This window comes from Oryctolagus cuniculus, chromosome 14 (genome assembly GCF_964237555.1).
Source record: "Oryctolagus cuniculus chromosome 14, mOryCun1.1, whole genome shotgun sequence".
In the NCBI taxonomy this organism is placed as follows: domain Eukaryota; kingdom Metazoa; phylum Chordata; class Mammalia; order Lagomorpha; family Leporidae; genus Oryctolagus; species Oryctolagus cuniculus.
Genome location: NC_091445.1, coordinates 63821920 through 63838246, shown reverse-complemented (window position 1 = coordinate 63838246; position 16327 = coordinate 63821920). Strand labels below are relative to the sequence as shown.

The 16327-nt window shown below is 50.0% G+C and overlaps 1 protein-coding gene across 4 annotated transcripts in view; it reads right to left on the bottom strand.

The window, feature by feature from the left end:
- Nucleotides 1-16327, bottom strand: part of EGFLAM (EGF like, fibronectin type III and laminin G domains) — a 192452-nt gene that overhangs the window by 45949 nt on the left and 130176 nt on the right. For all 4 annotated transcript variants that reach the window (XM_051853511.2, XM_070056648.1, XM_051853512.2 and 1 more), the window contains 4 exons: nt 3788-3903; nt 2883-3201; nt 1815-1915; nt 601-701 (listed from right to left, as the gene is read on the bottom strand). In XM_051853511.2, coding sequence (XP_051709471.2) covers nt 601-701; nt 1815-1915; nt 2883-3201; nt 3788-3903 — 637 coding nt within the window. The remainder of the gene's footprint in view (nt 1-600; nt 702-1814; nt 1916-2882; nt 3202-3787; nt 3904-16327) is intronic.

The following is a 16327-nucleotide window of genomic DNA, read 5'->3' as shown; positions in this document are numbered from 1 at the left end:
TGTGGGCACTCAGCAGCCGGCAGCTGGGGCTGGGGCTGTGGCACGGCAGGTCAAGCCGCCGCCCGTGACGAGCTGGCATGAGCACCGGTGTGAATCCCAGTTGCTCTGCTTCTGATCCAGCTCCCTCTCGGATGCTCCTGGTAAAGCAGCAGAAGAGGACTCGAGTGCTCAAGTCTCTGCCACTCATGTGGGAGACTCAGGTGGAGTTCCTGGCTTTGGTCTGGCCCAGCTCAGGCTATTGCAGCATTTGGAGAGTGAACTGGAGGACGGATGACCTCTCCCCTGCTCCCTCTCCCCCTCCCACCCCCAACTCGGCCTTTCAAATCAATCAATCAATCTTTAAAAAACAAACAAACAAACAAACAAAAAACCAGAAGAAGACCCGGTGGTTGTTGACTCAATGGGTGGTTCCAAAGTTCCCAAACTCAAGTTCCGGAGTTTCCTGATGACGCTGATTGGCCAGTTACTTTGTAAAGTGGCCCAGGCTCATCTTCTCTTCCCACTGGAACCCATCCTGTACAGATCTTAGTCACACAATAGAAATGTAAGCATACTGCAGGACAGGGCAAACAAGTGCACGGCCCTCTAGGCAGCAGTTACCTGAACTGGAGGGAGCGTCGGACGATGGCCAGGGACATGAAATCGCCCCTCCCGTGTTCGCTCTCCCCGCAGTAGAGCAGTAAGCCATCCTCTGCCTCTGCCTGTCAGTGGAGAAACAGAAGCCCCACAGCAATGAGTGAGCCCCTCCTCCTCCTCCAGAAAGCCCCATCGGGAAACCCCGTGAATACCAAACTTGGGCATCTCCTTGGCGACCCTATTTACCAAAGGGCAGGCAGGTGGACTCCAATTAATTCCCAGGTACCCAGCCCAGTTCCTTTTCATTAAATGAACGGCTGCGATGGAAACTGTGTGTGAGGACTGGCAATGTGGGGAGAGGAAGGTGGCACTCGCTCTGACCTGCTCTTTATGTGGCTGTGTGGACCCAGCTGCAGAGCTGTGGGAAGACCATATGTGCTCAGAACCATGGTCACACGGCTTGCCGTCTCGCCAGCATCAAATTCTGTGCTCACAAAGAACATTCCTTCTTTTCCATTATTCTTTTACCTGCACCTTTCTCCCTGTGGGGAGGCATGCAAATTTGCTCCTCCGCATTTTATCAGAACAGGATGGTAAAAAGTACCCAGCTGATAGCCCCTTGCTCGCTGTCTCAGCAGGGATAGGTCACCTCTTGGGCACTCAACACCGTGGGACTCCACAGTGTGGGACCCATTAGGACCCCAAGGGGGGCTCATTTCCAGACCTCCCAACATGTTTGTTTCTTTGGAGCTGCTCTGTGAGCTGAAGTCCTGGGTTGAATTCTGATCTGCAGCCGCTTCCAGTCAGGGTATCCACTGGGCTCTCACCATAGGCCAAGGTTGTGTACAGCACAGCCACTGTATGCATTCAGTTAGGGCCATTCTGAAGAAGGCAGAGATGGGGCTCCTTTAAAGGGGTTTGGGAATGGAGGATATATTCTGTCTTCTGAAATCCTGGCATGGGACGGGTCCCTGTTACATCCGACATCCTCACTGGGCAGCTTTGGGCCAACCGCTTTCCTGGCTCAGAGACAGACCGAACGCACCCTCCTGCTGCACCCTTGAGCATGAGAAAGTGCCCATCATTCCTGCTGCCCTGAGGGCCACTGGAGGAGCAGGCTCTGGGTCGCATGCACCCTGGGCCGCTCCCCCCAGCATTTTCTCTCCCTTTGCCCCTCCCACTTGTTGGAGTAGGTATGCAGACTTCCGATCAGTAATCAAACAGCTCGTCCCTCTTACCCTAAACTCAAGAGTAATCTGAAATGCCTGATAGGAGTTCTTCAGAGGCTCGAAAGTGATGTAGGAGTGGCCAAAAAACTGAGGGTACTGTATAGCAACATCTGGAAAGAAAAAAAGACGACACGGAAAATGCTGTTGCCTCATTTCTTCAAAAGCAAAAAGCAATGTCCACCACTGCCTGGAGGGTACCTGGGGAAACTCCTGCTCAAATTAGCTGGCTGTTCTCTCTGGCTACTTGTTACACTGACTGCTCTCCTTCTTGGGGAGCTGGAGCTTCTGAAACACTTAGAAAGAAACTGCATTGCTGGAGGCTGCACCTGCTTCCCTGAGAAGCAGTCTGCCACTTCCAGACCCCCGTCACCACTTTCCAGCAATGGAGGTGTGTCATGGAAGTTGGCTCAAGGGTTGTTCTCCCAAACCCGCACACACATGCTATGGCTACAGTTTCAGAAGAGATGGGTGCACAGAAAAGCCCACCTCCCCAGGGTGTGTAGGGATGATTGCTCCAAAAGGACTACATGTTGGACAGCCATAGCAATAGGGCTGCTGGGGGCGGGGTTGTGGTGCAGCAGATTAAACAGCCACCTGCTATGCTGGCATACCATTTAAGCAGCAGTTGGAGTCCTGGCTGCTCTACTTCCATTCCTGCTCCCTGCTAATGTGCCTGAGAAAACAGAGGAAGATGGCCTAAATGCTTGGGCCCCTGCCACCCACCTGGGAGACCCAGATGGAGCGCCTGGCTCCTGGTTTCACCTTGGCCTAATCCCAGGCATGGTAGCCATTTGGGGAGTGAACCAACTATGGAAGCACTCTCTCTCTTTCTCTCGCTCTCTCTCTCTCTGAAAATGCCTCTCAAATAGAAAGCATCCTTAGAAAAAGAATTACGGCTTCTATCGAATTATAAGCAATGGAAGCTACCTCCCAGTTTTCAGAGCCAACTTCATGACAAACATGAAGAAGGTGATTATCTTACAGAGCAAATAGGAACCAGATGTAGACTACAAACCGCCCTCTGGCTCCAGGCCTGGCCAACCCCCGACCCCTTCTTCCCGGTCCCCAAGTACCTACCTTCCGAGCAGCTGTCGCCACCTTTCCCCAGGTTGCAGTGGCACCGCGAGCCCCCCCACGTGTAGTCATTGACACAGAAGCTGTCGGCAGAGCACAGGGTTTCATCACAAGACGCGTCAAAGAGCCGGGGCATCGTGGCCATGCCATTCTTCCCCTTCCGCTCTTCTGGAGTGGGCTGGGGGGCGACCTCGGGGGTGGGGAGCGAGGCTGAGGTAGGGGGGATGAGCCTGGGAACAGCCTTGGGGTTAGGCAAGGACGTCATCTTCTTTTCCACCACGAGTTTCTTCTTCCCTCCTTGGGTCGCAGGAAGTGGTTTAACCTGAAGCCAGAGAGGGAAAAGTGGCCAGGAGGAACACAGCATGGTAATGAGGGCTTTCTTTGTGGCTGCTGCCTGATATTGGAAAACACAGGCACTGTCGCTACTTCCAAAAACCCCGAGTGCGGAGGGAGCAAATGGCACTGACGTGTGCTCGGAGACTTTGAGGGCCAGAGATGTTTAGTAGCTTGCCCCGTACTCTGAAAGGCAATGGTAGCACTGATGCTATAGGATTTCCTCTCACTGCAACTAATCACAGATGCGGTACTTTGTTGAGGGGTTGTTCGTGTCTGAGTGATACCTGGTTGTGTAAGATTTCACTTGGCGGGAAATCTAGATATGGTTTCACCAGGCTGTGAAGTCTGCCAGCAGGGCCCGTCCACCTGTCCATGGAACATCAGCGTGGTTGCTACTTCTCTAATGTCCCTACTGCTAGCTGGTGATCACATGGGGGCCTCGTTGTTGGAGGAAACAAGGAAGTGTTAAAAGCAAATGGGCTTTTAAAAAACACTTTTTAAGCAAAGTGTTCACAGTCCATTGGCTAAATTGCCTTGTTTGGCAAGAAAACAAAAGCACAGATAATTGTTACCTCCTCAAAGGAAATATCCAAATCTAAGTCATCTTCAAATCCGTCATCATCATCACTGATTCCCATGTCGGTGACGTAATGGGGTCCATAGCGTCCACTGCCTGCTTCCTCGGTGCCTTCCCAAAGAAAAGTAGCACAGCTTTGATCAACATTTGCCTTCGCTCCGTCTTCTATCCTAACTCAGCCATAGGCACAGCTGTGCCTTATGGATCAGCAGGTACAGGAAACATACAAGGAATTCAACACAAAAGAGGAAGCATCCATGACCAAAAACCATGAGAAATGTTTCCTCTAGCAATAAATCAGGGAACTATGCCAATTAAACCCAGAGAGAGCTATCAGTTTATACTGCAGGCTGGCAAAAACGGGAGGCAGGCAATACAAAAACACCAACAAGGAGGGGATCAGCGGGGACTCAGCTGCAGACGTTAGAGGCATGATCTGATCCTTGAAAATATTTAACTAGGTAGAAAATGGTTCTGGCTTTTGACCCAGAAACTCCACTTGGACTCACAAAACCTAGAGAAACCCTTGTGCACGTGTTCCCAGAGGCATGTGCAAAACCAGTTCGTTAGCAACAGAATTTGCCATAGTAAAAATTTTAAAAATGCCCCAAACACTTGCTTGCTATTTACAAGAATAACCCACAACCCAAATGTCCATCAACCCAGAATGGATAAGTGAATTACAGCTCGTCTATGGAATGCAGAACTATACAGCAGGGGAAATGAATGAGCCACGTGATGCATCATATGGCTCAATCTCACATGACTTCATGCAAAAAAAAAGCCAACTTTCAACAGATCACCTCCAGTTTGACACCACTCAGGAAAAAATCAACAGACAGCAAAGCATCATGTATTATTTAGGGATCCATAGGCATGTGATTTAAGCTCTCACAGAAAGCAAGGCAAGGACAATCACAAAAATATCTAGTGGAGGCTGGAAGACGGATGTGAATGGAGCATGATGGGCAGGGGCCTCAGATAGTAACATTGTAATATTTTATAAGGTAACTGCTGCCTGTGTGGATGTTCTGCATTTTATTTATATATGTATATATAATGTACTATGTATAAGAGCACGTGATATATGTGTTTTTACTATATACTTCATTTAAAGTTTTTGGAACAAACAAAGGAGATTATAATAAACAGTCCTACATCCTACAGAGGCCCCATGTCGTATGCTGAGGCCAATGATTTCTATGGTTCTTGGCAGGACAACGGGGTCTTTCAGAGCCAGACAGCAGGCTGCAAAAAACCCTAGTGGATAAGACAAGGCATTTTCCTTAGATTTTCTTTTTTATCTAATTGAGGTGGTGGAGAGGGAGAACATGCAAGAGTGCTTCCTCCCCTCCTCCACTGGTTCACCTCCCAGAAACACGCTGGAGACAAGAACCCAGTCCAGGTCTCCCATGTGGCTGGCAGGAACTCATTCCTGAAGCTATCATCACTGCCTCCCAGGGTCTGCACTATCAGGAATCCAGGAGCAGGTGCAGGAACAGGAGCTGGAGCCCAGAACTGAACCCAGATACCCTGAGGTGACGTGGGGGCCGGGTGTCTTAACTGCTAGGCTAATAGTTGTCGTCCACAAAACCCAGTGATCGGGCCGGCGCCACGGCTCAATGGGCTAATCCTCTGCCTGTGGCGCCGGCACACCAGATTCTAGTCCTGGTTGGGGTGCTGGATTCTGTCCAGGTTGCTCCTCTTCCAGGCCAGCTCTCTGCTGTGGCCAGGGAGTGCAGTGGAGGATGGTCCAGGTGCTTGGGCCCTGCACCCCATGGGAGACCAGGAGAAGCACCTGGCTCCTGGCTTTGGATCAGCACGGTGTGCCAGCCGTAGCGGCCATTGGGGGGTGAACCCATGGAAAAAGGAAGACCTTTCTCTCTGTCTCTCTCTCACTTTCCTCTCTGTCAAAAAAAATATTTTTTTTTTTAAACAAAACAGTGATCTGCAAGAGCCCTGACTCACGCTCCACACAGGCAGCAGCACAGCAGGTGGTGGCCTTGCAACAGGCCACTCCATGTGGGCACAGCGACCGGCCCTACACAGAGCACACCTGGCCCCAGCTGGTAGGGCACACACAACACCAGCAGCAGAGGCTCCCAGAGGCTGCTGGTGCCCACCAGCTCTTACACATCCAGTGCTTGGACCACTGATGGAAAAAAAATATGACACTTAAGTCAGAGATTGTCTTTAAAGGCGTTCAGCTCTCCAAATAAGCTAACCAGAACATCTTTCTCACAACACCAAAATCACCTCCTCATCTTCACCCATTCTGGACACTAAGAAAATGTACAGAATCAGGGTGTCTTAGAAACCACAGATCTTTATTTCCCACAATGCTGGAGGCTGGGAAATGCAAGACCAAGGAGCCAGCCAACTCGGTATCTGGTGATGTCTTGTTACAGAGGACAGCTTCCGTGTGTCCGCCCATGGAGAAGACACACACGGCTCCCTCGGCCCCTTCTGTAAGAGCACTGATCCCATTCATGAGGGCTCCACATTCGTTACTTAATTACCCCCTCACGGCCCCGCCTCTCCACACCATCACATTCAGCTTAGGATTTCAATGAATGCATTTGGGGAATACTCAGACCACAGCACTTCTCTAGGCCAAATGGCAAGCAAGTTGCAGGGAGTCCTTCCTGTCCTTTCTCCTCTGGGGGAATCCTGGTGTGCAGGTGATTTGGAGACAGTGGGGAATGAGCTGTTCTCTGGGCTCAGGCACATCTTGGCAGAGGTGGGATAGCATAGGGGAGGTGATACTCTCACCTCTTTCACGTCAATTCCCCACAGTTTAATTTAAAACAGCTCAGCTGACAGTCAGCTGGCATTCAAGCCCGTCACAGCCAGATTTATACTTCAGCATGTGTATATACATGTGTTCTCTCAAGACACCTGCATGCAGCCCAGCTGTGTGCCAGCTGTGTTCATGGAAAAAGCCCTAAGGGACAGCTCCTTCCTCTCCTCTCTCTCCTTCTCCTATCTTTCTCCCTCTCTCTCTTTCTTCCCTTGGTCCTTCCCTCACTCCCTCTCTCTCTTTCCTATTCAGAATTGTCACACTTCAGAGGAAAGCATCCATTTGGCAGTAAAAGAATTACACAGTGTGTACCTAAAGAAAGCTGCTTGTGTCTTCAGCTGGTGGGTCTCTGCTTCCAGGGTGCTTGTAACACACTCTTGACATTCTTGTACATATTGTCAGCAATGCCCAGATCCTCTTCAACTTCATCGTTATGGTGTGCTATCTAAGTCTAGGCTTCTTGGTCAAGGAGTCAAGGACCTCAGTGACAGCAACACCTCTTCTGCCTCCATCACCATTGTTTATGGAAACCCACTGCCTCTCTCCTAGTTACCTTCAAGTGTTGCATATAATGCATTTATAAGCTTTTCAACAACCTGCAGTACAAATATGACTGACCTTCTTTGGTAGATAGATAAGTAAACTGAGGTTAAGAGGGGTTAAATAATTTGTTTGAAACCAACGACTTAGTAACTGGCTGAGCTTCACTCAAATCTCAGGTCTGTCTATCAGAGAAAACAACACCATGGAGGTAGAAAGAGACTGGGACTTGAAGAGTTAACGCACATTGTTCATTTTCAGTGGGTCAGGAACTTTTCATATCTTGCCTCTCTCAATCCTCACAAAATCTTATGAAACTGGCATTATTATCCCCATTTTATCAGGTGGAGATAAAAACTCAGAGAAATTAAATAACTATCTCAAAAGCACAAAGATAATAGATGGTAAGGCTAGAATTTATCCTTGGTCTCTCTTTTGGCTACTTATCAACCAACTCCAAATCATGTTTTCAGCTTTTTTTTTTCCTTTACAAAAGCCACATTATGGTGAAACTGGTTTACCAGCTGAACACAGCTTGTGTTTTCTTACTCATGACCTTGGTCAGTGTTCTCCATGCTACCATCTTGCCTCTCCCCCCATCTCCTCACATACATCCTGCCCATCCTGCCCCTTGGCATGAACTCTGCAGCGACAGAGTGGAATGAGCACCGTCAAAAGAGCACAATCTGGTGATGACATGGAGGACACCACACTCTCCTGGGAAGAAGACAGCATGGCCAAGGTCAGGCCAGGCCATCTCCTGGGACGGGGCTCTCTACCCTTGGATGTTGGATGTATGCCCCTAACCCTGGGCTCAGAGTGAGCTTCCAGCACTTGATGACATGAACGGATGCTTAGAAGGGTACTTACATCTTCTGAATTCCCAGCTTTAGAATGCTGCTTTTGTGTTTTCAAATGCAATTATGAACCCTGAGAGGGCAGGGACCACATTTTAGACTTCTTAACATTCCTTCCCTTCCATTATGTAGCTAACATTTCCCATATGCACCAAAGGCCAACTCCTCTCCCAGGCAGAGGAGACACTGCCCACAACACTGAACTATGGTGCGACTCTATCTTGGGCCAGGACCATTTAATTGGGGAGGAATCTGGAGAGGAATGCTTACATGGTAGGACTCTGTCCCAAACCTAAAGACAGCCCCACCAGCCCCCTAAACTTCTACCAACCCTGTGCCTTTCCACATCACAGAATTAGAAGTTTGGAACTGAAAGAGATCTTAGGTGCCATCTGTCCAACTTTCTTAGTTTATAAATGTGGAAACAAATCAAAGGTATGTGTCTCATTGGCAGAAGATCCCAAACTACAACCAGATCACTAGTTCAGTCCCCAAAATGCTCCATCATGTCTATATATTTTGGCACTAAATATCTAAGATGCTTTAGTCAGAAGAACCTGGAATCCAGAGAAGCTGGGTGTTGGAGTAGAGGTAGCTTCCCTATCTTTATCTTGGAGGGAATTCCTTGGGGAGAAGGACCACAGCTGCATTTTGCTATGCGATGTTATCATGATGAGAATGGCGATGATTTCTGCAGCCGGCATTATGGTGCAGGGAGTTAAGCTGCCACGTCAGATGCTAGCATCCCACGTTGGAGTGGTTATCCATGTCCCAGCTGCTCTGTTTCCAATCCAGCTTCCTGATGAGGTGCTGGAAAGTTCAGAAGATGGGCCAAGTATTTGGTTCCTGCCATCCATGTGGGAGGCCAGGGTGGGCTTTATCCATTGAATTACACATGTCTAGCTTTGGTCAACCAGTCCACTTTACAGAGGAATAAACTGAGGCTCTGAGTCCACGTGATTGGCCTGGAGTGACAGCTCATTTATGGTAAAGCTGATCTGGAATTCTGGGCTCCTGTTGATGTACCCTAGTACCTTTGCAGCATCTTCCACTGCCTCTCATAACAACTCGGGCTAAAAGTCATTTCCTAACTTTAATATAAGGAAAGACACAAACACAAAGAGAACCAGGCACAGCATGACTCAAAGAAACCTGGAATTAAAGCTCACTGCTCGTTCCCTGACAACTCACCACCTCAGATCTCAAATCCACGGCATGCATCAAGATCTCACCAATGCTTTTTCCAAAGTAAGCACAGAAAGTACAGTCCAAGCCAGTGATAAGAATTCTCCCAGTAGCATGGGGTTATTGTAATTAAAGTGCATAACTTATCTCTTTCTACTTGGCACTTTGTTAATTAGGAAAAGAGAACATTAAAAAGGAGACATTTATTAGAACCTGAATAACCTAGCCACTAACTGAATACAAAACAAGTTCCAGGCTTATTCCACTGCAGGAAAAAACTATAAACAAAATGGAAATTTTTGTTAGTAGACAAAAAGAGGACCTTTATTTTATAAAACCTTGTATGTTTGTTTTACTTAAGGCATCAGGGGTTTCCTATAAATCATGAGTTTCTCTGATATAGCAACAGGAGGTACTTTGAAATATCTCCAGACACAGGATCCAAATGACTGTGCAAGGACACGTACGGCTGTGTGACCCTGGGTAAGTCACTTCACCTTTCTGGGTCTCATGGTTTCCAACAAAACAGGGAATGGAATTGGCCTGCTGAAGTGCGAGGTCCTTTTTCGCTCCCCCTCTTCATGGAGGAACGACACAAAACCCTGCCTAGGCTTCATATCCGAGTCACGGCACCATTATGTCGCTCCCCGTCTTCGTGGAGGAACGACACAGGACCCTGCGCTGTTCTTTCGTCTGCTCGGCCCTCCCCGGGTTTGCTGCTGGTTCTTCCCGGGTTGGCTACCGACCCTTCCACCTCCGTGGAAGGGCGGTTCCCCCTGCCACATTCCCCACTTCCGCGGGGGAGCGGCACACCGCCGGCTGGCTCTCTCGGGGGCTGCACAGGTGTTCCTTCAGATAGATGTTCCCCTTAGATGTTCCTGGTGCATGTTGTCTCTCTCCTCCTTTATAGTCCTCTTCCACCAATCCCAACTCTGCTACCCACACGCCGAGTACGCTGCTCTCCTCCAATCAGGAGCAGGTCCTACAGTTTCTTGGTTGAACTGGAGGCAGCTGTGTAGAAGCTGTTTCCTTCTCTCCCAGCGCCATATTGTGGGAGAGCAGATGCATAGAATGTCTTAATTCCAGTAACTTAGTCTAGTCCGAGTTGCTCCCCACAGTCCTTTCCAGGACTAAGGTTCTCTGAGCCTAGAATTCACACCTGATGTAGAAGGACCTGGCACCACCAAGAAAAATCTGGGAAAGAAACTACAAGATAATGTTACTTACTTGTATAAAAACTGAAACAGTGTAGCATGGAAGTCAGCTGTGCTGGGGACTGCAGCTATGTGTTCCATGTGATAAATCCCCTAGAAGATGTGCATTGCCATCACGTATCAGAATCCATCCTCAATCAAAGGGACCAGGTTGTACATTGAGACCTTTCCCTTAAGAACGCTTAGCAGCATGAGGGTGGTACTCTTAGACCCCATTCCTGAAGCTCCAGGCATGAGAAGAGACTTCCCCTAAGTTTTGTTGGATTCTTACCCTTTCTCTCTGTGTGGTGGAAGAGATGGTGATTCAGCCGCTGGGGGAAGCACTTGGCTCACATTTCTGAGTTGTGAAAAGCTTCGCTATCAATGGAACTGGGGCAAGGAGGGAACTGAGGGCCAGTTTGGTCCCTCATGTCTTCCATCTCCACCTGAACTAGTGCAAGGCGGTGAGCTGGGTAGGGGGAGTCCTGTGTATTCCCAGTGTCCCCTCAAGAGCGCCCTCCTGTGGTGGAGAAGTAAGTTTGCTAGCCACCAGGACTTACAGAAAGTCATGTCTCCTGAGCCAGTGGAAACAGGGATGGTATGTGATCCTTCATCTACTGGCTGAGTGGTCTTCCTTGTCGACTGATTCTGAGAGTGGGCAGACGGGAAAAGTGCTGTTCACAGGGTCTCCTGAAAACCCCTAACACCCATCAGAATCAGACTGACGGGAGAGAAAGGTTTCCTCTTGAAGCAACATGGAACCAGGTCATCCCCTTGGTGCAATGGTCAACAACTAGTCAGTTGGATGGAATGATGACAGGTCAGACCTGGGGCCTGAGTCTCCGCGAAGTCTCCCCAAACCTTTGTGACTTGGCTCAATGCTTGTGCCTCACCTGCATCCATTCCTCCTCCCTACCCTCGACCGATCACCCTGTATCTTCCTTTTAGTTTTTTTCTCGACACCCATGCTTTCTTCTGCCTCAGTGTTTGCACCTGCTGGTCCAGATGCTCTGAAATCTCATCTCTCACTGGCCATCCTGTTGTCTCTTAAATTCTTTGATATCCAGGTTCAAACTCACTTTCACAGGTATGTCTTCCTTGTATTCCTGGTAAGGTCAGGTGCCATTCTTGTTTGTTCTCATGAGCTCCTCTTGGACAGCCTGGAGTTTGCAACTATATGTTACCTATGTGATGATTTAATGAATGTAACGCCCCAACCAGTTGTAAATTTCTTGACGAAAACATGACCTATTTTGGCTTCTATGGTATACCAACACCTGGCTCACTCCTGGCACTCTGTAGGAACTTAAACAATGTAATGGGAGTAGAAAGGGTAAACTTTTGGGTAGTTTAGGAATAACACAAGTACATGATAACAGCAGTCACCTGAGTTCTGAACAGTGCAAGTCCAGCCACAAGAGGAAGCATGCAAAGGGTTTAAAAGCTATGAATAACCCTTTCCAGGCTCTTAAGGGAACCATCCTGCAGAGTTCTCTTGGGAAAATGATGGGTACCTAAGAGGCAAATAGTCTGTTGGAATTTCCCTTCCTTCTGTATTTTCTTGGGCTGTGAAGCTGGCTGCAATGGCTGGAACTGCAGCAGCTGGTGCATTCCCAGGGGAAACAGATGGTGCTGGAACAACAAGATTAGATCCATAGCTTGGGAAATACTGCAAGTGTGGCTGTGCTGTGTCGGGAAGTCACAAAGCCCAGCTATGTGCCCAGGGCCACAGCCTTCTGGATCAGTGTGAGTCAGTCCTGGTCAGTAGCAGCCTCTGAGGCACAGGGACCCAGGGTCTGCGGGGATGCTGCAGGCTTTCCTCTGCTTCTCCATCTCCCCCAGACAACTTGCCTGAACCATCTCCTTCCAACCAGAATGCAGGGGTACTGGCTTGTGGGGAGCAAACCGGACTAGACTGAGTTACTGGAATTAAGACTTATTCTATGCATCTGCTCTCCCACAATATGGCGCTGGGAGAGAAGTAAACAGCTTCCGCACAGCTGCCTCCAGTTCAACCAATAAACTGTAGGACTTGCTCCTGATTGGAGAGCAGCGTACTCGGCGTGTGGGCAGCCGAGTTAGGATTGGCGGAGGAGGACTATAAAGGAGGAGAGAGACGGCATGCACCAGGAACATCTAAGGGGAACATCTAGCTGAAGGAACACCTGTGCAGCCCCCGAGAAAGCCGGCCGGCGGTGTGCCGCTCCCCTGCGGAAGTGGGGAATGTGGCCAGGGGGAACTGCCCTTCCACGGAGGTGGAAGGGATAGTAGCCAACCCGGGAAGAACCAGCAGCAAACCCGGGGAGGGCCGAGCAGACGAAAGAACAGCGCAGGGTTTTATGTCGTTCCTCCATGAAGAGGGGGAGCGACATAATGGTGCCGTGACTCGGATAGGAAACCTAGCTCGGATAGAAAACCTAGGATGGATAGGAAACCTAGGACGGATAGGAAACTTAGGAGGGAAGAAACGGGAAGAATTGGGAAAATACCGGAGAGAGAGACTAGTAAATAGCCTAGGGAAAAGCCGGACGAAAGAGGTGCCGGAAGAAGCTATTGAAAGCCTAGGCATAGACTCAGATACGGACTACAGGGGGAAGCTGGGAGAAATCTCTAAGGTCGAAAGCGAAAGTGAAAGCTAGAACAAACAGACTCGGACGCGGACTCTGGGGAGAGGCCAGGAGAAATGAGGGAGGAATATCGTTGGAGGAAAGTTTGGGGAAACATACCGGGTAGAGAAAAATGTTAGGGAAATTGAAGCCGCGGGGGGCAGGCCAAGGCGGAAACGAAAGCCACTTTGGGATTCTCAAGTTAGCCCGGGAATAGGGGGCGAAAAGTTGAAACCAGAAGCTGAAACGTAAGCCAGATTGGGATCCGTCTGATTAGCCCGGGGAGCAAAGGACGGGAAGCCAGATCGTGGGGCGGAAACGTGAGCTGGGTTGAATTCGCCAGGCTAGCCCGGGGAACTTAGATTGAATGCTAGTGGCGGACACGTAAGCTACGCTGTGTGACTCGCGGAGGCTGCCGCGCGCAGACAGAGCGTGCGGGGCTCAAGTACATAGGGAACGCTGGGCTAAGTGTGAGACCGCGGAGTGTGCGCGCAAAGCCGAGCCGCGCAGATGAGAGAGGCGTGGGCTGAAGTGGCTCAGAGCTGGCGAGGCGCCGAGAAGCAGCCTCGGGGCGGAGTCCGCTGGCGGGGCGAGGAGCCGGGAAGCCGCGCGGAGCCGTGAAGCTGCCGGCAGGGCGAGGCGCCGGGAAGCTGCAGGGATAAGAGAAACAGAAGTTTAGAAGTAAAGTGAGAGAAATAGGAATGCTGGAAGATAGAAGTAAAATGGGAGAAATAGGAATGCCTGGAGATAGAGAAATAGAGAAATAGAAAGGCCTCCCCTCAACATGGCAATGAGAAAGCTTGGATTCGGTCTGCCTGATTAAGTGAGGCGATGAGCACCTGCGGCGGCTAGCAGCTTATGCGCCGCAGGTCACCGAAGACAGGCACGAATTAACATCAGTAAGGCTTCCCCACAATACAACAATTAGGAGGCTTGGATTCGGTCTGCCTGATTAAGGCGGTAAGCACCAGCAAGCAGCTCGACCAGAGTATGAGCTGCAGGTCACCGAAGATAGGCACGAATCAACACTAATAAGTCTCCCCCACAATACGGCAATGAGAAAGCTTGGATTCGGTCTGCCTGATTAAGGCGGTAAGCGCCAGCAGGCGGCTCGACCAAAGTATGAGCCGCAGGTCACTGAACACAGGCACGCATCAGCGCCTAAAAACCTCCTCACAACATGGCGAAGAGAGGACCTGGATTCGGTTTGCCTGATTGATAGGACTTGTAAGAACCTGTGGGCAACTCTAGCAAGTAGAGCAGAGTGTGTGCCGCGGGACACCGAAGACAGGCGCATATCAACGCCAAAAATAAAAAGAAAGGGGGATCTGTGGGGAGCAACCGGACTAGACTGAGTTACTGGAATTAAGACTTATTCTATGCATCTGCTCTCCCACAATATGGCGCTGGGAGAGAAGTAAACAGCTTCCGCACAGCTGCCTCCAGTTCAACCAATAAACTGTAGGACTTGCTCCTGATTGGAGAGCAGCGTACTCGGCGTGTGGGCAGCCGAGTTAGGATTGGCGGAGGAGGACTATAAAGGAGGAGAGAGACGGCATGCACGGAGGAACATCTAAGGGGAACATCTAGCTGAAGGAACACCTGTGCAGCCCCCAGAGAGCCGGCCGGCGGTGTGCCGCTCCCCTGCGGAAGTGGGGAATGTGGCCAGGGGGAACTGCCCTTCCACGGAGGTGGAAGGGATAGTAGCCAACCCGGGAAGAACCAGCAGCAAACCCGGGGAGGGCCGAGCAGACGAAAGAACAGCGCAGGGTCTTGTGTCGTTCCTCCATGAAGAGGGGGAGCGACACTGGCTCGATAGTAGCTGGAGTGGGGCCGTCGGGGGAGAGCAGCCCTAAGTACCTGTCATGGGCAGATCTGCTCAGCACACACAACCAACATCCAGAGCCCTTGTCTTCCAGGGCTTCTCTGATTCCTTTGTCTTCCTGCACGTACACACCTAGGAAGCACTGGCAGCACTGAGCCCCCCAGGGGGCTCCTCCTCAGGAGGAACATAAACCAGTCAACCTAGCCAAGCTGCTGTCTTTCTCCACAGGAGGCTCCCTTTCTGAAGATAGTGGGGCTGCAGGGAGTTCAACCGATGGCCAGAAGCCTACGTGACTTGCACCTGCTGCTCTGGGGCTGTTCATGGAGGGGGATACAGAGGCACAGCTGTCAATGCTCTTCACATACATACTGGGAGTAGAAGCAGATGGGAGTGGATTGAAGAGCGACTAGGAGGTTATGAAAAATGCAAGCACTGTGAATGTATCACAGTAACTCTGGGTCAAAGGAAAGCAGAAATGGGAAGGTAGGTGGAGGGTTGAGAGGTCAAAGGAAGCTTTTCTGTGAATAGGAAATCTAGCCTTATATGCTAATGGGAATGACCTAGTAGCAAAGATTAGATTGACAGGTGGATTCAGTAAGAGAGAGGAGATAACTAATACAGAAGTGACATACACAGTCACTCGGCACATAAAGACATTTCGGTCAACAGTGGACTGCACAGACCACAGGGGTCCCCTAAGATTACCGCAGGCTGAAACGTTCCAGTGACTCAGTGACACTGTGGCTGCTGTGGTGTTGTAGCCCAGTGCATTGCTCACATGCCATGGTGATGTCGGGGTAGACAAGCCGACCGTGCTGCCAGTCGGGTGCAAGTCCACGCACAGCAGGCACTACCTGATCACGAGAACTGCCACTTACTGTCTATGTGCTATCCTATCCTTCTTAATCATTGTTTCAGATCAAAATCATTTTACTGTGAAACAGTCCGCTGTGTCACCACAGTAGCACCCGCATGCAGCTTGCGCTCCCTGTGTCTTGACTGCACCCAGAGGCCACGGCCACGGCGAGTGACTGACCTATGCCATCCAGGTTTGCGTGAGTGAATGCTACAAGGTTTGCTCAATGCAGCAATCGCCTAGCAGAACCATCCCCCTTGTGACGTGACATGTGACTCTAGCCTGGCCTCCAGTTGGCTCACTACAGGAGAGGGCTCAGGCCACACCCTGCCTTTGGGATCCGTGAGCTAGAACAGGGACACTGACATAGCAGAAAGAGGGGAGATGGGCTCACAATCCGGGGGGTGGGAGACACAGATGTTTCCAACTCTCCGTGGATTTTCTGTGCTTCTATAAGTGGCTTCATATTTGGGGATCATCCACAGTTCCAATCTCTTTTAAGTATTATGACGAAAAAATTGTTCAATTCAGACCCACTTAAACCCTCTCATCCTTTCTCACTCCTGTGAGACAAAGAACTAGGAAGAAATACTTATCAACATGAAATTCTGTATTCCGTTAGACGACTGATCAACTGTAGGAGTGAAACAAAGACATAACTACAGACCTGAGA